Source organism: Cetorhinus maximus, chromosome 10, assembly GCF_964194155.1.
Source record: "Cetorhinus maximus chromosome 10, sCetMax3.hap1.1, whole genome shotgun sequence".
Classification (NCBI taxonomy): Eukaryota; Metazoa; Chordata; class Chondrichthyes; order Lamniformes; family Cetorhinidae; genus Cetorhinus; species Cetorhinus maximus.
In genome coordinates, this window is record NC_135888.1 from 10,051,264 (window position 1) to 10,076,508 (window position 25,245).

The following is a 25,245-nucleotide window of genomic DNA, read 5'->3' on the forward strand; positions in this document are numbered from 1 at the left end:
ATCCACTCGCTTTGCCATCAGGTCATACTTGCACAGCGTGCTTACAGAATGGGGTTTTGCGCCCTCAGCAGATGAGTGTATACTCTCCAGTGTGTGAAAAACTGACTTAATGTGACCACCTACATCGCTTACGTGAATTTATCATGAAAATATATCAGTTTTTCTCATGAGCGACAATTGCATTTTCATCATCCTCTTGTTAGGCAACATGGCACAGTACGCAACAGCCCTAACTGATCTCAGAGCACATGGCTGCTTAAATGTCACCTTTAACTTGATGAATTAAAGACTATCTGTTGTGGTCAGGATCCTTCGCTTCTGAGGAATGTTATTTCAAGCGATAGGAGAGTCTATTGAAACGGCAAGCTGAGAAGTCTTTTATTTCTCAAAGTTTGTTTTTTTAAAAAAAATATTATTCACCAACACTGCAGTGGGGGCAAAGCATTGATATAGTGCTTGACCAAAGGAACTGGTCAACTGATGTAGTCAAATTTCATATGCATGTGCGCTGCTGCCATGTAAGTTTGTCTTTTGAGACGATCATTAATCAGTCAGTTTAGTTCCCTGTGTAAGGTATCTATGGACCTTTGTGCATACATTTTTACAGACCGAGGAAAAAAATAAACTCCCAGTGCAGTATGTTTTCAGTAGCTGTAAGGAAAAACTGAACAGCTAAGCCATCAAAGGAGTGCCGGTGATTTTGTGTATTTTCTGAAGCTAATAAAATAATGTTATTCCTGGGGTTGCTGACTAAAAAATGTAAAGCAAATATTATTTTTAAAACAAGTTTTGTGGATGAGTTCTACTTTCTAAACAGTCCTGAGTATACAATGACTCTGCGGTTAGTGGTGAGGTGACGGGGTTTGCCCCTGACCTCGAAGGTAGCTAGCTACAAAGCTCTCGAAATCTCTGGTGTGGATTTCCCCTCTCCTGATGTTAATCTGAGCCCACTGTCAGCTAGAAAAGATCTCTGGTTGTCCGGTGATGACATCAAGCAAGCTTAGAAGCCAATCCCAGCGACGTATTCTCACAAGCAGCAAACCAGGAAGTAAATGGCACTGATTATCATTCAGTTTCTATTTTTTGTTAACGGAGAGTAACATAGATGATTGGAGCACACACACAGGATTAGGATAAAAGCTGAAATATCATAAACGTAAAGAAATAACACTTTTAAAAATCTGTGGAAATTTTTAAAATCATAATGCGGAAATTTGCCATTCCACGAATAAAAAAACAAGCTTTTCAGAGCCAGAGAGGTGGTTCATCAATAATTATGTACTTGGTTTTTACGGTGAGACTGAAGTCCTCGCAGATGGAAATCTTCTGAAATCACCTAATTTTCCACTATTATGCTCTATAGATCAGTCTCCCTTTTGACATCTGGCCTCTGACTGTACTGAATTGGAGGCAATGAGTCAGGGCTCTACACTGGCCCTTGGCTGGGAAGGGAAGAAGCCACTTAGAGTCACAGGACTTTGAATAATGTACATTGACTCTCCAACAGCATGAATAATTTATATTGCCAATTGTGAACCAGATTGTGCTGGAAATAGGAAACTGTTCTGCTGTTAACAGAGTGGAATACTTGAATTTATAAGTTATTGGCTCTGAAAGCTAATTACTGCAGGAAGAATAATTATATTGGATCAGTAGCATCCACAGATGGGATTAAATTTCTAATGGGGTGATGCATAAGACAGATGTATGATCACTTCGTCCTGACATTGAGGTATAATGTTTCAGAATTTTAATGTTGAAATTACCGACAAGAAGAAGGATTAGTTGAATGTGAAAATGATACTGGTCTAATTCTTTAAGTGGATTCTTGTTCATGATTAAATGATTTTAAACACCAATTAGCTACATTCTGGAAGTTTTATTATTGAAAGCTCTGAATCACACAAATTTCTTGTCATTTTACAAATGTGGTTTATTCATTTGTGTCTTGTCCAGAATAGATTAACATTTGAGTATTACTGAGAAAAAGAGACACACTATCAAAGCTTTTCATCTTGCACTCATCAGGACAGCTCACAAGAAAATACCAACAGTAAAGGGAACAACTATTTATACTGCATGAGAAGAGAGTGCTGATTGGTTGACAAGTGGATCCTGATTGGTAGAGGCGTTGCCATGGGGAATGCAGCAGGAAACAGTTAACCTGCCAAACTTTTTGTTTATAACAATACCTACTTGTACAATGAACAATCCATATAATCCTTTGAATGCTTCCAGAGTTAAAAGAAAAATTACATGAAGTTTGTCGCATCAATATATTTTAACCACATAACAAAGACTGTTTCTAGAAAAATCTTCTAATTAAAACAAGAACATAAAAAATAGAAGCAGGAGTAGGCCATTTGGCCCCTCGAACCTGCTCCACTAGTCAGTAAGATCATAGCTAATCTGATTGTGGCCTTAACTCCACTTTCCTACCTGCCCCCCCATAACCTTTGACTCCTTAGTTGATCAAGAATCTGCCTATCTCAGCCTTGAATGTATTCAATGACCCAGCCTCCACTGCTCTCTGGGGAAGTGAAGTCCCCTGAGAGAAGAAATTTCTCCTCATCTCAGCCTTAAATGGGAGACCCCTTATTTTGAAACAGTGCCCCTCCCCCCAGTTTTAGATTGCACCATGAGGAGAAACATCCTCTCAGCATCTAACCTGCCAAGCCCCCTCAGAATCTTGTATGTTTCGATAAGATCACCTCTCATTCTTTTAAACTCCAGTGAGTATAGACCCAACCTGCTCAACCTTTTCTCGTGAGACAACTCCTTTATTCCAGGGATCAGCCTGGTGAACCTTCTCTGAACTGCTTCGAATGCAAGCATATGCCTCCTTAAATAAATAACAAAATTGGATGAGTAGTCCAGATTTGGTCTCAACAATGCCCTGTAGATTTGTAGCAAGGCTTCCTTACTTCTTGGCATTAAAGGCCAACATTCCATTTGCCTTCCTAATCATTTGCTGTATCTACACGCTAACCTTTTGTGATTCAAGTACAAGGACACCTAGATCCCTCTGTCCTGCAGCACTCTGCAGTCTCTTTCCATTTAAATCATATTCTGCTTTTCTATTCTTCATCCCAAAGTGGACGTCACACATTTTTCCAAATTATATTCCATCTGCCAAATTTTTGCCCACCCCCTTAAACCCGTTATATCTCTTTGCAGACTCTTTGCCTCCTCCTCACAAGTTGCTTTCCTCCCTACCTTTGTATCATCAACAAATTTCATAGAATCACAATAGATTGGAGAGGTCGGGTCTACTTGCCTTGAGAAAATGAAAGCTAAGAGGGGATTTGATAGAGGTATATCAGGGTTTGGACAGAGTAGATGGGGGGGGCAATTATTCCTACTCATGAACGGATCAAGAACAAGAGGGCACAAGTTTCAGGTAATTTGCAAAAGAAGCAAAAGCGATATGTGGAAAAACATTTTTGTGCTGCGAGTGTTTAAGGTCTGGAATACGATGCCTGAGGGTGTGGTGGAGGCAGGTTCAATTGAGGCATTCAAGAGGGAATTAAATTGTTATCAGGGTTATGGAGAGCAGGCTGGAGAATGGCACGAAGTAAATTGCTCATTCGGAGAGCTGGTGCTAACACGATGGGCCAAATGGCCTTCTTCTGCTCTGTAACAATTTTGTGATTCTGTGACAGCTAATCATCTATCGATGCTAATACATCACCCCTAATGCCAAGAGCCCTTATTTTGTGCAGTAATCTTTTATATGGCACCTTATCAAATGCCTTTTGGATATCCAAATATGCTACATATGCTGGTTCCCCTTTACCCGTCCTGCGTGTTACATTCTCTAAGAACTTGAATATATATATGTCAAATATGATTTCCCTTTCATAAAGCCATGTTGACTCTGCTCGATTGTATTATGATTTTCTAAATGTGCTGCTACTACTTCCTCGATAATAGATTCCAGCATTTTCCTGATGACAGATGTTTGAGCCAATGGCCTATGATTCCAGCATTCTGTCTCTCCCCTCTCTTGAATGGAGGTGTTAAATCTGTGGCGTTCCAATCTGCTGGGACCCTCCCAGAATATAGGGAATTTTGGAAGATTATAACCAATGTATCTACTATCTCTGAAGCCACATCTTTTAAGACCCTAGCATGCAGACCATCAGATCTAAGGGACTTGTCAGCTTTTAGCCCCATTAGTTTACCTAGTACTTTTTCCCTGGAGGTAGTTCTTCCTTCTTTTTTGCCCCTTGATTTTCCACTATTCTTGGAATGCTTTTTGTGTCTTCCACCATGAAGACTGATACACAATATTTGTTCAATATCTCTATCATTTCCTCATTGGCCATTGTTAATTCCCCGGTCTCACCCTCTAAGGGACCATCATTTACTTGAGCTACTCTTTCTTTTTATAGGGGAGAATTCTCTCCCCCTCAGGTGGGCAGGTCTGGAGCTGGTGCGGGCAGGTGCGGAGCCGATTGCCCACTTGCGATCGGCTGCACGCCCCCATTTTACGTGGGCGGGCCAATTGAGGCCCGCCCAGTGTGATGTGTGCCCGGTAGCGCTCAGCGCTACCTGTGTGGGCGGGAGGAGGAGGGAGAGTCGGGACCTGCGCTCCTTCACGCATGCACGCGGAAGAGCGCAGAAATCTCCCTGAGGCTCGGAGCTGCCTCAGGGAGATTAACTTCAGTTTTAAAGTTTAAAATAAAGGAAGTTAGACATCATTTGTACATGTCCCTTGATGCCACAGCGTCACATGAGCTGGGACATGTTTGTGAAATGTTTTTTAAAAAATTATTAATTTAATAAAACCTTCATGAAACCTCATCCCGCCCGTGGATGAGGTTTCACGAAAAATGCGAAGGCCGCCTGGGCTCTTCGCCTGCCCCTCGCCAGCCTTAAGGTTGGACGGGCAGCCCTGTCAAATTGGTTAATTAGTTTACTAATGGCCTTAACAGGCCTTTGACAGTTCGGTGGGTGCGCAGCCGACTCCAGTGCATGCCTGCTGAACGAGAGATTGGAATGACGCGTGTTGACGTCGGGAGGCACGCCCGACATCAGTGCGCGTCATCTGACGCGTTGGCACCCGCATGCCAAACAGAAAATTCTTCCCGTATACTTGTTGAAGCTTTTAATATCTGTTTTTATACTTCTTGCTGATTGACTCGCAAGTTCTAATTTCTCCCCCTTTACTACTTTTAGTCAAACCTTGCTGGTTTCTAAAACTTTCCCAATCTTCTGGCCTACCACTAATCTTCACAGCATTGTCCGCCTTTCCTTTCAATTGCGTTATGACCATAGCCGATGTTAATTGCTGCACAAGCCAAATCCCAGAGGGAACCTTGGCTTCCGGGCCATACCCGTTTTTTTTGTATTCTGAAGACGAGAAGGTGATGTACCAATCTCAGCAGTAAGAGGTCCAGTAACACTTTTGGGATTTTAAAAATTAAAAGTATAAGTTTTATTAACAAGAAAACTTAAGCACACAAGAGTACAGTTGCACAATTAAAGTTAGTCTTACAAACATTCCTCCCAAAAAGACTCTCCATTTGGTCAGACCCACAAGTAAACACCTTCCGGGCAACACTCCCTTCTAGATGTTTAACTATAAGAAATCCAGTAATATTATCCAAGGCAAATTGCTGTAGCTTCAATAAAGACATATCACATGACCTGTAACTTGCTTCCACTCTGCTGTGGAAACCAAACTTCAGAATAAAACTGCTCTTTGTAACCCAAGACTTTTCTGGCTTGACTGGATGGCTGGTTCAAACTGCATCTCCTCCCAGCCCAGAGCTAACGGCTGAAACAGCAGCTCCAACTATAACTATCCACAGTAACTCTAAAATATCTTTTTGTTTCCTTTCATCTCAGGTTCCATTGTTCTCATCCCTTTGAAACTCAAAACCTTCCAAATGTAGGATCTCTCATGTTTCCATCTTGCCTTTGCTTTTGGGTCAATAAAATATAATATCCCCACGACTGTTTACCTATGGAACCCCTGCAAGATGCAAACATGTATCTTATTACCTCTGACTCCCTCTTGATATTCAAACAAACTGTCAACTTATCCATCCATCCATTTTCACACCGCTTCTCCTGGTAAGGGTCGCATTGGCAGAAAGCTGAGCAGGGCCAACCAGACTTCCCTTTCACCAACCACAGATTCCAGCTCCTCCTTGGGGATTCTCAAGCATTTCCAGGCCAGCCGAGAGATGTCATCCCTCGTGTGTCCTGAGCCGGCCTCGAGGTCTCCGCCCAGTGGGCCGTGCCTGGTACAGCTCCAGCGGGACCCTACCAGGGGGCATCCTTATCAGATGCCCAAACCACCTCAACTGGCCCCTCTTGATCCAGAGGAGCAGTGATTCTGCTCCCAGGCTCTCTCGGGTTGCCGAGCTCCTCACTCTGTCCCGGAGAGTAGGCCCTGCGGAGAAACCTCATTTCCGCCGCTTGTACCTGCAATCTTATCCTTTCAGTCATTACCCACAGTCCACGACCATAAGTGAGGATGGGGACGTAGATCGGGGACCGGTAAACCGAGAGCTTCGTCCTAAAACTCAGCTCCCGCTTCGCCACCACGGACTGGGAAAGCGCCCGCAGAACTGCAGCCGCTGCACCGATCCGCTGGTCAATCTCACGCTCACCCCCACCGCCGTCACTCTCGAACAAGATCCCGAGGCACTTGAACTCCTCCACTAAGGGAAGCTGCTCCCCCCTCACCTGGAGAGAGCGACCCAATCTTTTCCGGGAGGTAACCATGACCTCAGATTTGGAGGTGCTGGTGCACATCCCAGCCGCGTCACCCTCGGCAGCGAAACGTTCGAGCGCCCGCTGGAGATCACAGTCGAGTGAGGCAAGAAGCGCAACATCATCATCTGCAAACAGCAGAGATGCACCCTCAAGCCCCCAAACTCGATACCATCCGTACCTCCCCTGCACCTTGATACCCTGCCCTTGAAAATAATGAACAGGAGTGGAGACAAGATGCAGTTGAGGATCGTAACCTTGTTGTGGTGTTGGGCGGGGGGGGCGGGGGTGATCCAATGAACCTTTGAGCTATGTCCCCTGGAGGCTAGAACTCATTGTAAGGCTTCCCTCGGTGAACAGGCCCAAGGTGAGGTTCCAGACAAAGAGCGATCCACCAAAGACCCCCTTAATGGCTCTGGAAATAACACCGAGAACTTCACCTGCAACAGGGATACCGGGACCTACCCCTGGAGCCAGGCCTGGGGGTGGGGTTTGCCTGCGAGTGCCTGATGGCTGGGCTCAGCCCAAAGTGGCCTTGTGGGCCCACCACCCGCAAGGGGACAGGTGGGGGTCCAGTGCGATGCCAGTAAGGCAGTGAGCGAGAGCGGGACAGATCACGACGGACTCTCAACTTATCTAAAAATGCCAATGTTAGATCGAACCTATTTACTTGTACCTCAAACTTAACACTTCTATCCTCTAAATCTTTCAACCTCCCCAGACAACGTGCCTCCTATTAATCTCTTCCCAGCTTAACTAAATCATACACACAGACAGACAGAAACACATTGCCTTTTCCACAGAATAACACCATATTCCCCAGAAATATTAAAAAAACACATCCATTCCTCACAATTAGATACCATCCTTGACAGCCTTAGTTGGCCATGGATGGTGCATCCATCTTGTAGAGTCTTTCTTACTTTAATTCTTACTTTAGATTTTGAAAGCACTAATATAATATTCAGATGTTAAAGGGGGAAAAGTGCATGTACCAAGTATCTGCCAGAGTCACTTTAGAGTAGGCTTGGTCCATGTTCTGCGTAGAGAGCTTATGCCATTTTTGCTGATGGTTCTGCTGAAAATATCTAACCTCCTTTTACAAACTGCGGTTCATCCAAATATTTTATCCTGCACCAAGTCTCACTTGTCCCCAACCTCACTTCTACATTCTCTCCTGCTTGTTCAAATCCCCAAATTCTTTGCATTATTTATATATTTTTTTGTTTCTTTCACAGAATGTGGGTGTCATTGGCTAGGCCAGCATTTTTAGTGCCCATCCCTAATTGCCCCTTGAGAAGGTGGTGGTGAACCACCACCTTGAACCGCTGTAGTCCATGTGGTGTAGGTACACCCACAGTGCTGTTAGGGAGGGAGTTCCAGGATTTTGACCCAGCGACAGTGAAGGAACGGCGATATATTTCCAAGTCAGGATGGTGAGTGGCTTGGAGGGGAACTTCAAGCTACTTCCCATGTGTCTGCTGCCCTTGTCCTTCTAGATGGTAGAGGTCATGGGTTTGGAAGGTGCTGTCTAAGGAACCTCGTGAGTTGCTGCAGTGCATCTTGTAGATGGTACACCTTGCTGCCACCATGCATCGGCGGTGGAGGGAGTGAATGTTGAAGGTGGTGGATGGGGTGCCGATGAAGTGGACTGTTTTGTGCTGGATGGTGTCGAGCTTCTTGAGTGTTGTGGGAGCTGCACTCACCCAGGCAAGTGGGGAGTATTCCATCACACTCCTGACTTGTGCCTTGTAGATAGTGGACAGGCTTTGGAGAGTCAGGAGGCGAGTTACTCTCTGCAGAATTCCTAGCCTCTGACCTGTTCTTGTAGTCCAGTCCAGTTCAAGTTCAATGGTAACTCCCAGGCTGTTGATCATGTTTACATTCTTCCACGTTCCTGTCCCTCTCTAGATCTGAGATCTTTCAGCTCTACCATACAACATTGCTCCCTATTACCCCATGAGCTCGCTGCTCCTCTGGCTTCATCCTCTTGTGCATTGCCTTCCCATTGGTCAAATTGCCATCTTAGCGCCAGTGCCCAGAATTTTTTCCCTCAGCCTCTCCCCATCCCTCCTCTTCTTTAAGACTCTTTAAAACCAGTTCTTGGACCAAACTTTCTAATCTCCTCCTTTGGCTGGTCAACTTTCACCAATGATTCTTGAAAGCAGTTTTTTTTTTATATATATATATGTTAAATGTGTTAGATAAATGCAAATTGTTTGCTTTCTCTTCACAGATACCAATTTCCACGCTTTGCATTTGCAAAATGTTTATTTCATTCTACAGAAGCATTCTTGCCTTGATCTGTGTAAAATTGTGGGAGGTGCTGCACATGTTCATTATTCTGAGCAAATGTAAACCATTGAAAATAATATTATCGGCCATTTTAGTTCTTCCTATTGGCCCGTAACTTCTGGTGGAGGGGTAAATGAGTCGGATTGTTGCTAAGCTTTGAAATCCAGCAACTCCTATCTCGCCCCGACCTGCCAACTCAGGCCAGGCCAAATCTGTGCAGTGCAGCACGCTCCTGGGGCCTAGAATCGAGGGCAGCCCAGTTGCACGTAAGTAAGTAAGCCATGACGCCCTTTTTGACACCATTATCTGCTGTAAACCAGTCAAGTTTAAAAGCCCTTGATAAACCAGGGAGAAGTTAAACGTATAAGGTAAGTGGTTAGGATTTGGGGTGGGGGTTGGGTCGGGTTGGGTCAGGCCTGGGAGTGGAGGAGGAGGGGGAGTCGGGTCGGGCTTGGGCTGACGGGGAGGAGGGGGCAGGGTTGAATCGGTTCTCGGGGGGTTTAGGAGGCTAGGGCCTGGGGGTGGGTTGGGGGGCAGGGGGAGTTGGGAATCTGGTTGGGCCCGGAGTGGGGTGAGGGTGGTGAGGAGGGGAAGTCAGGCGTCAGGCCTGTTTGAGGGAGGTCTGGAGTCGGGTCAGGTCTGGCCTTGGGGTAGGGGAGGGTGGTGGCGGGCAGTTGGCTCAGGCTTGGGGCTGGAGGTTGGGGGTGATGTCGGGTTGGGATAGGAGGTGGGGAGTCCTATAGGGGGAGGTGGGGGGAGAGTGCCGTGGAGGGTCAGGGTGGGTCAGTGCTATAGTTACCTAGAAACTAGAAGTGGTTTTAATTCTCCTAACTTTTTCTGGGTAACTCTGGCTGTAACACAGTCAGAACCATCCAAAGTTTGTGATCTAAATCTCATTTTCAGTCTATTCCCAGTGCAGGGCAATTGCCCATCGGAACTTTGAATTTCCCAGGCAATTGCTGTGCAGCCCTTACCCGGGAACCTCGGGGAGCGGCTCTCCAGCGTATCTTTGGGGTATCTCCCAGATAACACTGCCCTCGAGCTCGGAAGTTAGGGCCCAAAGTATGTGACCCGTATTGTGTAATGACAGCGAAACTGACGACACTTGCTGTTGCCACTCCCCTGAAACTGGCAGAACCTTCCGGAGTCCACACAGACGCAGCGAAACAATGAAATTCAGGAGTCAATTCAGTGGTCCAAGGTTACGCCGCAGGGTGCACTGTCGAAATCTGACAGACGACAATCAATTAGAAATCACTGAACTGACAAGAACTTGTCCTTTTGCATTGTTGGTCTCATTGTAAAAACCCTTGAGAAGGTTGGGCCTTGCTGAATGAGGTGATCATGATTTTTAACGGTGCACGACATTCATAGTTCCTGCTGAACAACCTTTCTCGCCCCCAAAACCTAATTTTGTAATTATTGAATTTCAAATTTCTCCGTTACAATTAAAAAAAAGTGTCACAGATCTTTAAAGAAAAATGTTTCAAAGTTTCTTTATGATATTTCAATTTCTAATTTAATCCCGTGTATGTCACAATCATTTATTCCGTTCTGTCTTTCACTTTTTAACGTCATTTTACAAGCCGTTCATTTTACCTATTGTCTGTAAGAAGACTCCAAAGTGACTGGCTGCTTATCCCACTTCCTGACATCACTGTTGCTAGAACCCCGGAGACCCCCTTGACTTAGTGCCAGATTTGAACTAACATCAGGGACAAAATTCTTAGCTGGGCGGGCGGGCGGGCGCCTGACGCGACTGAGCGTAAAATGACATGCGGTGACGTTGGGCGAGCGTCCCAGCCTCATCGCGCAGTCGCGTGATATTTTGCTTGGCCCGCCAACAATTAAAAAGCCTGGCAAGGCCATTGAAGGATCAGTTGGATAGAGTCACATGAGGGGACATATTTTATTACATTACTCTTTTTTTTGTAAAATGCTTCATCTCCCTGAGGAAGCCCCTCTGTAAGGGGGATTGTGAAGCATGCATGCACGAAAGTCACACTCACCCCACGCGTCCTCCTCCCACTGCCCGTACATGCAGCGCCAAGCGCTGCCGCCCGTGTTTCACGCTGGGTGGGCCTTCATTGTCCCGCCAGTGTGCAATCGCCTTCCAGCCTCGATCGCGAGTGGCAGTCACCTTCCCGACCGCCCCCTCCGAGCCCGCCCGACAAGGGCGAGGTTCCGACCCAGGAAGAGAGACCTCCACACCACAGAGAGCGCTAAGGTCTTTGCAGACAGCTTTCTAGCAAGGTCAGCAGCAAGCACCATCACTTTGCTGCTGAATGCCAAAACCCAGGCCACAATTTTACAGAGGTTATCAGATTTCCTTTTTATAGAAAGCTACAAAAGATAATGTATTTCCTTGTTAAACTGTTAAAAATGCACAAAAGCATGAGTGTTATATTGGAAGCAATGATAAATGGAGTAGAATTCCATGGTTGACTGTGCCTGGTACAAATTCTAAAGGTTTTGGTGTCCTGGCTCTGAACAAACCCGATTCCCAGTGCTAAAGCTTTGTTTGTACAAAGCCTTCCAATGGTGACAGTTATCAGGTAACGCACGCTCAGTAATGTTCCCTGTCTCATCAAGTTCAACGATTGTAATCTGTTTTGTCATGTGGTTAGGGGGATAAAAATCACTCTGTGATGGATCTGGCTTTTATTGATAAGGAGCCAAAAACAGTGTTGGCTCATGAGTAGGAAACTGACCAAAGCTAAAGAGTTTTGTGTCAGGCGATTGTTGAATCCAAATGTAAGCAGTTTGTTACATGTGCAACTGGAAAGAATTAGCTGCAGCTGATTTCTGAAGGGATTCCAAACCCCAGTAGCTGAATAATTTTTAAATTTCAATTATTCGTTTCTAATTTAATTTTTGTAAAATTTTCACACCTTTTCCTATTCCTGTGTTCTCGCTTATTTAGCGCACCTCAATTATAGGATATTATTTCTCCTAAAGAACTTATGGAAAAAGTTATACCAATATAGCCTTACAAAGGACACCTTGTGCAACCCCTTTCTCTCTCCAAGTTATAAAAAGCATCCTAAAATTCTTAACGTGACAAGACTGAAACTGCACCTCAGATTGGACTGGGCAAGTAAGTGAAAAGTGCACAACACAGCACAATAGGAAACAATTGCAAATATCAATTGATAAGCCGGTAATAAGTGAAATTAATAATATCCTGACAGACAATGACACCTTTAGAGATTAACTGCAGATTAGTTCAGATATAACTAGTTTTCTGAATTCCATTAAGCTCTGTCAATGTATACTAGCTCAGGTGGGTGGAATCAAGTCTTTTGTGTTGTGAATTTTCTCTTTATCTGCTGATATTTCTCTTACTAACCCATGGACATTGAGGCCTATTATTGTACCCCATTGTTATGCCAAGTGAGCTTTCTTTTATATATTCTTCAGGGGGATGTGGATGTTGCTGGCAATGCTCGCATTTGTTGCCCATCCCTAATTGCCTGTGAACAGAGTTGCTTGTAGGCAGTTAAGATTCAACCACACTGCTGTGGATCTGGATCTGTGGATCACGTGGGACAGGTCAGATAGGGTCAGAAGACTCCCTTCCCTAAAGGACATTAGTGAACCAGATGGGTTTTTATGACAGTGGATGGTTGTCTCGAAAGTATAGTAAATCTCGTAATATTATTGTGATTCATTGTAAAAGTAGGTTAATAGTAGGGTTTGGATAGCTTCTGTGCGTGTGTGTGTGTGTGTGTGTGTGGCGGGGGAGGGATTTAATTGAATTGGAACTGGTCTGGAGGCTTTGACTCATCAAAAGAAGCTGGGTTTGAAATGCTATATACGTAAACATGGCTGAAGTCTTAGAATGTGAGGCGAGGAGAATTTGCATTTTTAGATAAATCAGGGCAGTTTGAATTTCAAAGAGATGGTAGGATGTTACACCTAGACAGAGAAGGTAGGCCAAGCAGTGTGTTTATTTCTCCCAAAGGTTACTGATAGTGTGAGCACCATGAAAAGATTTATGCTATGAGAAAGGTAAAGTTCGAAAGACATATGGGAACAATGGAGTTGTATAAAGGAGAATGAGGCTATGCGTCAGAGAAGGCATTGTAAGATCTACCAGATGTGTGAAAAGCCTCCAGTAGTTGCGCATTAAGCCTGGTGTCTACACAAACCGAAGCTGGGAAAAGCCACCTGTCCAGGGTATTGTGTTGACTTGCCTAGATCCGTTTAAATCTATTTGTTTTTACTGTTGCCTTAACAGGGGTGTAACTGGAAGCCAGATTAGTTAGGGGTTTTAGGAGTTATTATAGTAGCAATTTATAGACCAATGTATGTGCTTGAAATCTTTTCTTTTGTTAATGAATGTTTAATTTAGTTTTCTAAAAAATCTCTAAAGTCTTTGTGGACTTGTTACTACTGAATTCAGGGCACACATCTCAAAATAAATACAAATTGCAAAACTGTCGTGATAGTGGGGTCAAGTTTTCCTTGTGGATTCGATCTGCCTGGCACACATCACAATGATAGTTTCCTGGCCCCAACTTTCAATTCCAGATTTGATTAATTTTAAACAGTTACCATGGTGAGATTTGAACCCATGTCCCCAGAGCATTAGCCTGAGCCTTTGGATTATTCAGCTAGTGACATTACCACTGTGCCAGCTCTCCCTTAGCTTTAGAGGAGACTCTTGGTCTGAAAGCTGACTTGAGACCTGACCAGGGATCTACAGCTGAACTCTCCATTGGATATGTTCCCTGGTTCATTGGGGTGCAGAAGTTTCAAGAGATTTAAATAACTTGAAAATTATTGTCCGTATTTAAGAATATATATTAATCTTTCACACAAATCACAAAAGGTTTTAAATACACTTGCCCAGATGTTTACCATAAGATATCATTTCGAAGCAATAACATAATATTAAAAAAACATTTTCTTGTCTAATGCAAATCATCTGTAGAGTTTTTGAAGACATCTCCTTTTTCTGACAAATGTTCTTTTCTGGTATTTTTATTTGATTTGGCAGGTTACAAAGAGTGCTATGGTGATGATGTGTTATAGTTCACTCAAAGTCTGGGTTGCTGTGGCAACAAACACGTTTACATGCATGTCATAGTCTGGAGCTATGGGTAGCGTTGGTAGAGGCTCCAATGTTCTTTCCATCAGAATCGTGGCTGAACAGGGGTCTCTCCCACTCTTACTGCCTGCTGTTGCCGTGTGTTGGAAGGAACTGCAAGTTGATACTCAGCCTATTTGGTCACATATCTGGAGTGGGACTCGAACCCGGAAGTTTCTAGCTCAGATCGAGGCAGGGGTGCGACCCCCTGCACCGCAAGAGTGCTGTAGCCTCACGTTAATATAAATTAGCTGTAACAATTTGGCCATCCATGCTTAAAAGTGCTGTGATGCCATCAGCGTTTGAACAAATAGGCAAATGAATAAGTATGTAAAACGTCATTGAATCTATCATTTATATGACATAATTCTTTACTTTTATTCAACGTTGCTTTATTTATTCCTTGATCCCATTAACGCTCACACTTTGTGATGTCTTTTAGGTGGAAGGCAAAACTTAGTCCACAAACCTGTGGAGACCTCCCGTTACTTTCTATGTTGCAGCCAAATTTGCTGATGTTACAAAAAAGATGTATAAAAGGAAGCTGTGTGGAGGACACAAAGGCCGTGATTTTCCGGCCCTGTTGTGGTGGGAACCGGCGCGGGAGACTCGGGCGGCCAAAAAGTTCATCGACCTTTGGCGGGACCGGATAATCCCGGTGGCAGGCGGGGGTCCGGAAAATCCCACCCAAGGAGTTTACAAAAGGATTTCGATAGGTTAAGTCAGTGAGCAAACATTTTTAAGAAGGAGTATGTAATGTGGGAAAAGCGTGAGGTTGTCCACTTCGGAAGGAAGAATAGAAAAGCAGAATATTATCTAAATGGAGAGCAATCAGAAAGGTGAAAAATTCTGGTTTTGAGGTGCTGCAAAAGAATGAGTTAGAGTGATATTCTGCACTTGGGACCATACACCTGCACCAAGGTTTCCCAATGAAAGAAAATATTCTTTGCAACTAAAAAACTTAAAACTACATTTCTCACTGTGGTGATTTGACTAATAGTGGTACGTTACTTTTCTTCACAGACTATCTGGTAACATTACCCCATGTGCAGAAGTACTTGAAATCTGTACGGTATATCGAAGAGCTACAAAAGTTTGTGGAAGAGGACAACTACAAGTGAGTGCATATGTTTGTTTTACAACCATAAAGTATCCAATGAAAGGATTGCATTGTTTGGGGAAGTAACTTATGTAATGCACTGCTCAGTTGCCAGCACACTTCTCTACCTTATACGAGAATAAGAGGCTCACAAGGGAATTGTCGAGTAATTTAGAAATAGCGATTACCTCACCTCGGGGTCTGGACTATTTACAGTTTATTAATTATGATGTTTGTTGGAATTTTATTTTGGATAAGATAATTTTACAAACGAAAGGCCGGAAGTGCTTTGACTGTGGTATAATATACACCAAAACATCAAGATGCGAACTAAGTGTAGTAATTTTAACACGACATTTATATTTTAAAAAAAAACTCTCTTTACTGTAAATATGTTCCAATTACAAAGAAAAATGGTCAGAAATGATTATGGTTAAAATCCAGTAAAAGTAACAAAATGACTACATATGGACTGTATCCGTTTTAGATTCTGAAGGAAAAAGTGTTCTCTCCAAAACACCAACTTCTGCAGCTTAGAAAAAGAGAGAGTTGGTTCCAGAATTACAAGAAAAACAAACATGATGGTTGACGGTTATTTAAGTGGAGGAGTTAGCTTTCCCCCATCCTGGCAGAGTTAGTTTGTGTGGGAGGCTGCTGTCATCACATAGTAATGATCATATTTTTAAGAAGAGAAAATAGACCTCTTCATGCTATGAAGAGGAGTTAAAATTGTGGGCTACAGGCAACCAGCAGACCACATCTAAACTTGTAATGCACAGAGATGCGCTGTGTAATGCGGTTCCCAGTCTATAGATTTTCCTGTATGAAGCATTCTTTCCCCCATAGAGCTTCTTTATGTACTGCAGACATTAAGTCTATAGTCATGTACTACTGGGTCTATTGAGATAACTAACACTAGTAGATATTGTTGAGCTCCCCAATGGTCTTTAAAATAAGCTCACTCTAATTAAATCCAGTTTTGGACTAGACTAAACTGGGATTGTAAGCGGACGAGCATTTCACCTGGTGCATTACCTGGAAGAATCCATGAGACCGCAAACCAGATCTGAATAACCCTCTTAATGCTATATGTTGAATGATTGGCGGTTCAACCCACTGCTGCTGCCGCCTCCAAACACTGTGAACTTGGTTCATTTGGAAGGAGCAAAGTTTAAGAAAAGGCAGCTCAATATGAGGCTGGGTGGGACAAGCCAGGTGGTGTTTCTGAGGAGGATCAACAGTATCAGAGTGAAAATAGAACCAGCTTTCTGAGGCTATCCACACAGAGCATCAACTAAGTGTCAACCGGTTTACTTCTGACGATGTAGGGCTGGTGTTGTTCCTGATGACACTTCCGATTGAGTTGCCGCGCAAGTCAACGTTGGATGTATGTCCACCATAGCTGTGGCTTCTGTCTATGGCAAAGTAAATAATCGTGCCCAGTGGAAATGCTATCAAAATGGGAACAACTTTAACATGAGAGATCAGGGCCGAACATTCACCTAGTCCCATGAGCAGACAATAAATGACAATTTTAATTTTCAGGTGTTTTCATTGGCCATTGTGATTTTTTTAACTTAAGAGGCGAAGTTTGAATCGTGCTGTGGGATTGTTCACATCCACATCGGTGTCTTAGGGCAGGATGTTTCCTGGGGCGGGCGGGCGAGCTGGACAGGAGCGGGTGGGTGCGGGCGCGGAGCTGATCGCTGCCCACGATCAACTCCGCACCGTCATTTTACGCGTACGGGCCAATTAAGGCCCACCCAAAATAATATGCAGCCGGTAGCACTCAGCGTTATCTGTGCGGGCGGGGGGGAGGAGGGAGAGCTGGGGCCAGCGCTCTTAAAGAGCGCAGCAAACTCCCTGAGGCACGGAGCTGCCTCAGGAAGACTGAATGGGTATCAAAACAATTAAATAAACGACTAAAACATTTATTTGAACATGTCCTCTCATGCGACTGTGTCACATGAATGGGGACATGTTTTTATATTTGTGGAAATGTATTTATTTATTTCATAAAAGCTTCAGGAAACCTCATCCCGCCCGTGGATGAGGTTTAATGAAAAACGCGAAGGCCGCTTGGGCTCTTCGCCTGCCCCCCGCCAACCTTTTAAGGTTGGACGGACAGCGTTCAGAAGTGGCTCAATCAATTTCTTAATGGCCTTAATAGGCCGTTCACATTTCGGCGGGCGCACACCGACCGGAAAATTCTACCCTTAAACACTGATGAATGGCCCAGAATGTACCTGAAAGTACAGAGGTGGAGACTCGCCTCTGGGCCCCTGATTGCTTCCAAACAGTCGACGAGGAGCCACTGGGAAAGCTTAAAATTTAGTATCGTGGCGAGACACTGAATAACAAGGAGCGAAACAGCGCAAATTACGTCAAAATTAACTTTCACATTGTGACGACAGGGATGAGATTCCAGACAGGTAACTGCTTAACGTAAAAAAGAATCATATTTATTGAGACCGAAAAGGGTTTTGTACATGGGAAACGTGGAAAATGTGCCTTTTCAAGAACTAAGCTCTCTGAGTGTGTTCCCAATTGAATGAGCACAGATTGCACTGTCTGTGGAAAAAGAAAAGAAAAGGAATTTAACCAATTTGCTTTGGCATCTAAAAGTTACAGGAAAACGTTGGCTTTGAAGCTTATTAAAAAAAAAGCTGTTGGAAGGGATTTCAACTTATTAGCACATTTTTTTTATAACCTATGTTTCCAAAGTAACTTGGATCCCTGCACATTTCCAATCTAAGATCCAACGTTGTTGAGTTTGATCAAATAGTTCCAATCTGGGGAAGACGCTGTGTAGTAATGATGTTACCTGACAACCGTCCTGCTCTCCTCTCCAGTCTCCAATCGTTGCCTCTTCGGGTGGGATTTTCCAGCTCCGGCATTGGCAGGCACCATCGTGGGCGGGACGGGAAGATTTAGAGAGCCAATGGCTCTCCAAATCTTCCTATTCTGCCCGTGACGACGCCCGCCAGCGGTGGGGCCAGAAAGTCCTGGCTGAATTGCTGTTATTACTGCGTCTCTCCGAGAGGATTGATATTCTACGGGACATGATCGTTTTAGTGCTGCCCAGACCATGGAAATTTTTTTAGCTGTTGGTCAGCAGTTGGCCAGGGTTGAATGACAGGCTGGGATATATTTGGGCCTGAAATTTTGTCGCACTAATGGAAGATATTTCACAAAGATGCAGCCTCTCAGAGGGTTTACTTGCATCTCCTTCTGTCAGTCGGAACCAACGTACAGAAGATTGTACGCTGTTTGTCGGAGGAGCATGTTTTTGCTGCTTGTGATTCTCTTCATTTTTTTCACATTATGTTTCCCTGTTCAATGTGATTGGCAAGTGAGCAGCTACACACGTTTTTTTCTCGGAATTTGTTGTCTATATTTCCCCCTATAATGGCCTTCCACTTTGAAGCTTTTTCCGAGGACTTGCACTTTTAAACCCTTGCCCACATCGTTTGACAGAAGGTCACACTATAGAATAAAAACAATGCTAACTTGTGAAACTGGCTGTAGCTTTTATCATTTCCAGACGTGTGGACTTACATTGCATCAGTGGTGATTTACTGTTTGAGGTACTGTCCTATAGATAGTGAAATGTGGTGGTGTTGTGTTATGGTTCATTCAGGGAGTCCCAGTTGCAATGGCAGCATCTGCTTTTACACCCATGTTGTAGTCTGGAGCGAGAGAGGCTCCAATTTCTTTCCATCGCACAGCTTATCAGGAATCTTTCCCACTCTTACTGCCTGCCATTGGCGTGTGTTGGAAGGATTTGCAGCTTGATACTCAACCTGTTTGGCTGCGTTATGAACTCACCACCTTCAAGTCCTGGGTGGTAAGCCAGAGCATCTGGCTTAAAGGCAAGGACACTTCCCACTGATTCACAAGATTTCCTAATTATTGAAATGGAGGAAAATGTAATTCCCTCATAAACGAGATGTTAAACTGAGGCCCGGCCACCCGTTCAGTGGAATGTAAAGGATCTCGCGACGCTATTTGAAGAAGATCAAGGGAATTCCGTTGTAGCCTGGCCGCATTTATCCCTCAACTAGTATCACCAAAAAACAAGTTAACTGATCATTTGCCCCACAAACAGTCATAAGATAAGTCGGATACTTTGTTAGCCTACATAACAGCAGAGACTACACTAGGCTGACACTACTGTGCTGTACTGAGGGAGTGCTACACCATTGGAGGTGCCTTCTTTCAAACGCGACCTGGGAGCGAGGCTCTGCCTGCTCTCTCAGGTCAATGTAAAGATGTATGGCGCTGTTTTGAAGTCAAGCGGGTGAGTTAGCCCTGGTGTCCTGGCCAATATTTCTCTCTCAACCAACATCACAAAAAACGTGTCTGGGGAATTGATGACGGAAAGTAAGGAGATGGTGGGTGAATTAAACAGGTACTTTGCTTCAATCTTCATGAGAGGATACAAGTCACATCCCGGAAATAGCTGTCAATCAGGAAATGAAAGGGAGGGAACACTCGGGAAAATTACAATCACCAGGGAAGTGGTATTGAGCAAATTGTTGGGACTGCGGGCTGACAAATCCCCAGGTCCGGATGGACTTCACCCTAAGGTCTTGAAAGAAGTGGCTAGTGAGATAATTGATGCATTGGTTTTAATTTTCCAAAATTCTCTAGATTCGGGAAAGGTTCCATTAGATTGGAAAATAGCAAATGTAACTCTTTTATTCATAAAGGAAGGGAAACAGAAAGCACAAACTACAGGCCAGTTAGCCTAACATCTGTCACAGGGAAAATATTAGAAGCGATTATTAAATATGTTATAGCAGGGTACTTAGAAAAAAATCAAGGCAATCAGGCAGAGTCAACATGGTTTTGTGAAAGGGAAATCATGTTTAACCAATTTATTGGAGTTCTTTGAAGGAGTCACATGTGCCGTGGATAAAGGGGAACCAATGGATGTACTGTACTTAGGTTTCCAGAAGGCATTTGATAAAGTGCCACATCAAAGATTATTGTGGAAAATAAAAGCTCATGGTGTAACATACTGGCATGGATATAAGATTGGTTAGCTAACAGGAAGCAGAGAGTTGGCATAAATGGGTCTTTTTCTGGTTGGAAGGATATGACGAGTGGTGTGCCACAGGGATCAGTGCTGGGACCTCAACTTTTTAAAATTTATATAGATGACTTGGATGAGGGGACCGAAGGTATGGTTGCTAAATTTGCTAATGACACAAAGATAGGTAGGAAAGTAAATTGTGAAGAGGACATAAGGGGGCTACAAAGTGAGATAGATGGGTTAAGTGAGTGGGCAAAGATCTGGCAAATGGAGTATAATGTGGCCAAATGTGAAATTGCCTATTTTGGCAGGAAGAATAAAAAAGAAGCTTATTATCTAAGTGGTGGGAGATTGCAGAGCTTTGAGATTCAGAGGGATCTGGGTGTCCTAGTGCATGAATCACAAAAGCTAGTATGCAGGTACAGCAAGTAATTAGGAAAGCTAATATAATGTTATCATTTATTGTGAGGGGAATTGAGAATGTGAGACCACATCTGGAGTACTATGTACAGTACTGGTCTCCTTATTTAAGGAAAGATGTAAATCCGTTAGAAGCAGTTCAATTTACTAGATTAATTCCAGGAATGGGCGGGTCCTCTTATGAGGAAAGGTTGGACAGGTTAGGCTTCCATCCATTGGAGTTTAGAAGAATAAGACGTGACTTGATTGAAATCTTTAAGATCCTGAGGGGTCTTGACGGGGTGGATGTGGAGAGAATGTTTCTTCTTGTTGGAGAACCTAGAACTAGGGAGTCACTGTTGAAAAGTAAGGGGTTGCTCATTTAAGTCAGAGATGAGGAGAAATTTTTTTCCCTAAGGGTAATGAGTCTTTAGAACCCTTCCTCAAAAGATGATGGAAGCAGAGTATTTGAATATTTTTAAGGCAGAGCCAGATAGATTCTTGATTAACAAAGAGGTGAAAGGTTATCGGGGTAGGCGGGAATGTGGGGTTGATCAGCCATAATCCTATTGAATGGCAGACCAGGCTCGAGGAGTCAAGTGGCCTACTCCTGCTCCTAATTCGTCCGTTCGTATGATCATTATCACATTCCTGTTTCTGGGAGCATGTTGTGTGAAAATTGGCTGTTGTGTTTCCAACAGTACAACAGTGAATAGTCTTCAAAAATAGTTCAGCTGTAAAGCACTTTGGGATGTCCTGAGGTCATAACAGGGGCTTTATAAACGCAAGTCTTTACCCTGCTTTATTTCAAAAGCCATTCATTGGCCATGAAGCACTTTGAGATGTCCTAAGGGTATGAAAGGTTCAATATAAACAAGTCTTTCCTTCAGTTACTTTGACAGATTATACATTTAACAAGTTTTCTCTAAAATGGTATAGAGACTCAACTATTCCAATCCTGGCTGGCCTCCCATCTGTCACGCTCCATAAACTTCAGTTCATCTGCTGTCCGTTATGCTGCACCAAGTCCCGCTCACCCATCACTCCTGTCTTTACTGACGTACATTAACTCCCAGTGTTTAAATCCTTTCATGGCCTTTGGCTCTATCTCTGTAAACCTCCTCCAGCCTTAAAGCTCCCACTGCTCTTTGTTCCTCTGACTCTGGTCCTTTGTGCATTGTCCACTCTCCTCGCCCCACCATAGCAACTGTGCTTTCAGGCTTCGCCGCCTCATGCTTGGGAAATCCATCCCTAAACTCCTCTGTCCCGTCATTTACCTGCTATCCTCGGGCATCTTCCAAATCCACTTTTTGACCAAGTTTCCGGTAAACTCTTTGATTAAAATGTGAAGCAGCTTGGGACGTTGATCTATATTAAAGACCCAATGTAAATGCAAGTTGTTTTATCTGATACACAATTGGAAGGTTATCACCTGGCAGGTCATTCAGAGCTCTGAAAAGATTGTCTTGTGCACACGTATTGGATTTTTTCAGCAATTATTTACTGGACTTACACAAGATTGCAGAAATGCTTTGCCACAGTGCGTGGTTGAGGCAGAAGCCATTGGAACTGCTAAGAGAAAATTGGATGAATATTTGAAACCAGGGAAGATACTGGGCCACAGGAAGAAAGCGAGGCAGTGCATTTGGTTTTGGATTACTCCAGCAAATAGCTAACACAGATATATCGGGCCAGAAGGTTGTCTCCTGTGGGTGTGAATGTCAATGGTTCCAAGTATTCTGCAATGCTGTGCCTTATGGCCCACCCCCTCCTCCTGCTGTGCTGACTGGCTTGTTCTTAAGATCCTGCTTTGTTCCTCTTTAATCTTTACCTCTCTTCTGTTCTTTTTTGTTATCTTGTCCTTTGCTCCTCCTAGTCATTCTTTCTTGCCCCCCCCTCCCCCACCCACCCGCTCCCCAATTCTGATTGCACTTTACTGAGTGTCCTGATGGAATCCATAAACACTGAACGTGCCCTGAGTGACTCTAAACTCTGAGGGAGCATTTCATTTTTGGTATCATTCCACATCTCCAGTCAACAAATGTTAAACATGACAGTGGAAAGGCTGGAAGTATGGCATGGCAGCAGGAACAAACAGCCAATACCTTGCTTGATGAACATCCAGGATGTGGTCACACACACATTGCATTCAGAACAACATGAGAATACCCACTCAGAGCCTCAACAGGGTGGGTCTCCACTTCCTTGTTGTCTGGACCGTGTATGACAATCAAAGGATCCTCCATGTTAATGCCCTTGATGTCTTTATCCTTCATCAGTCTGTCCTATCTGGCCTCAGAATCAGATGCAAATTGGCTTTGGTTGGTCAACAAATCCTCCCCCTATTCCCATGGCTAACAGCTACATTACAGTGATGCACAGGCAGCTACCAGGCTGCTGATTGAGAGGGCCATTGGGTTCTTAAAAACATGGTTCTACAGTACCGATGTGTCAGGAGGGAATCTGAAATATAATCACTGATTAGCTGCTGTGCCCTTCACAACTTTGCCACTTGGGATGAGTTTCACTTCGACTTATCTTTGGGAGGCTCTGGCTTCAGTCAATCCTCAACTACAAGGAGCTGCTCAGGATGAAGAGCACTCCAAGTAGTCAGTAGTGATAGTTACAAAACCCATCAGATAGGTCACCTCAGAAACCTTTGTCTCCGTCTTACTCAGACCACATCACTGGCCTGACTTCCTTCTCCAACACTTGGATAAAAAGAAAAATTTCACTACCCATTCTGTCACGCAGCAAATTGTCCTTTTGGCCTTCAGTTGACAGTGCGTGATAAGTTAGCACCAAAGAAGTGCATTCTTTCCTGTGTTGCTGTAAGCTTCACAAATAACAAAATACCCAGCCTATTTTAGTACAATGATTGTAACCTATTGCATATTTTATATCTTGGACCTATGCACAGATGACACTAGTTCCTGCGTGTGTAACAGGTTTTATTCACAGTGCTTTAAAATGTCTACTCCATGCTACAGCTCTGGCTTCCAGTTCTGTTTACTTTTCTCTGAGTCCACACCCAGGCTTAACCAATCGAGCACAGCGAGCGTCATTAGTAAACAGACGCTCATAATCAGACACTGAACAATTGAGCACTATAACAATAGTTAGTCTAACCTAACATCCTGCTTCTCTGGGCATCTATACTTGCTTTTCTGTCTCCTGTCCCAGTGCTCCTTCTAAGCGCCAGCTGATAAGCTGGGTCTTGTGAGGTGAGTTGGTTCCTCATCCTGTGCAGATGGGTAGTGGGGCTGAGGTGGTGTTCTTTTCATTTGCTCCCGGCACAGAGCCATTGCTGGCTCCATCGGTTGGGGTTGCTGGACAACCTGGCATCACCTTTGCATATTCCACTGGCATGGTGCTCGAAGGGTGGAAGCATGGTGTGTGCTGCTATCCTGGGAAGATAGCAACATCGGGCAGTTGGAGCTCAGCCGTTGCCATTCCACTGGGTCCTGATCTGTATTCCCAGAGATCAGCACGATGGCAGCTGTCGGCTCTCGACTTACATTCCTGGCCGGCTTGGCGGCACTCGTACCCAGGAGCCTGTCCCCCCCTGCACATGTATCGGTAAAGACGGTGATTCAGTGGGCCATTATCCTGCAGAAGGATTATAAATTGGTGAGACATGCAACAGAGCTGTTTGGGAATGAAGGAAAAGAGCCAAACTGCTCCTCTCTCATTTGAATGTGCCTCAGCAAGCTGAACTGCCTTTTTAAAGGCATCTCTATGTATGCTGCCTTTTACACTGAATTTACACCAGTGACTGCATCAATGGGTATGCGAACGGGCAGGAAACCCAACCTCTGCGAGCTACAGGCAGGCACTATTCATTTTAAAAAAGGTGCAGCTCACTGTGAGGAGATTCTCAGCTATTAATGGAACAGTGAATCACAAGACATTCCTTATGCTTTCATTGGCAAAGCCAGGTGATGGTGAGCTGCCTTCTAGCTGAGCGGCTTGCAAAGCCATTTCCAAGGGCGCTTAAGGGTCAGCCTCATTGCTGTGGGCCTGGAGTCACGTGTACGTAGGCCAGACCGGGGAAGGGGTGGCAGAACCCCTCCCCAAAAGGACATCAGTGAATCAGAAGGGTTTTTAATGGTCACCGTCACTGAGGCGAGAACATTAGTCTGGGTCACTGGATGACTAGCCCAGTGACGTTATTGCTATGCTACTGACAGTTCACTCAATAAAAAATGCTTATGAGTTATGTGAACCACGCTGGTGGTTATTTTCAAACCCTTCTGCCCTCTACTCTGCGTTAGATTATCCATTAGTGGTAAATGGTAAATTCAACTTGTTCTGAGTAACAATATCTGCTGAAAATTAATTTCAAGGTCTGCCAAAGTTTCCAATGAATGGAAGAGTTTTACAGTTGGCACTGTTTGCTATTGGTCGCTCCAATGTGCATTCTTTCCATCCCTCCATCCTCTCCTTAGTCTTGTGCCATTTTGGCCTTGACAATCGCAACAAAATGCACAGCCAGCAAATTAAAATTTGGGCCTTGCATTGGCAAACGGCTCACCAAATTAATGAAGTGTCATAAGAGTATGCTACATTACATTCCCAGAATTTTCAAACACATCC

At 44.1% G+C, this 25,245-nt stretch overlaps 1 protein-coding gene across 4 annotated transcripts in view; it reads left to right on the forward strand.

The window, feature by feature from the left end:
• LOC144685438 (ras-specific guanine nucleotide-releasing factor RalGPS1-like) overlaps positions 1 to 25,245 on the forward strand; it is a 911,907-nt gene that overhangs the window by 513,505 nt on the left and 373,157 nt on the right. For all 4 annotated transcript variants that reach the window (XM_078549928.1, XM_078549931.1, XM_078549929.1 and 1 more), the window contains one exon: positions 15,137 to 15,230. In XM_078549928.1, coding sequence (XP_078406054.1) covers positions 15,137 to 15,230 — 94 coding nt within the window. The remainder of the gene's footprint in view (positions 1 to 15,136; positions 15,231 to 25,245) is intronic.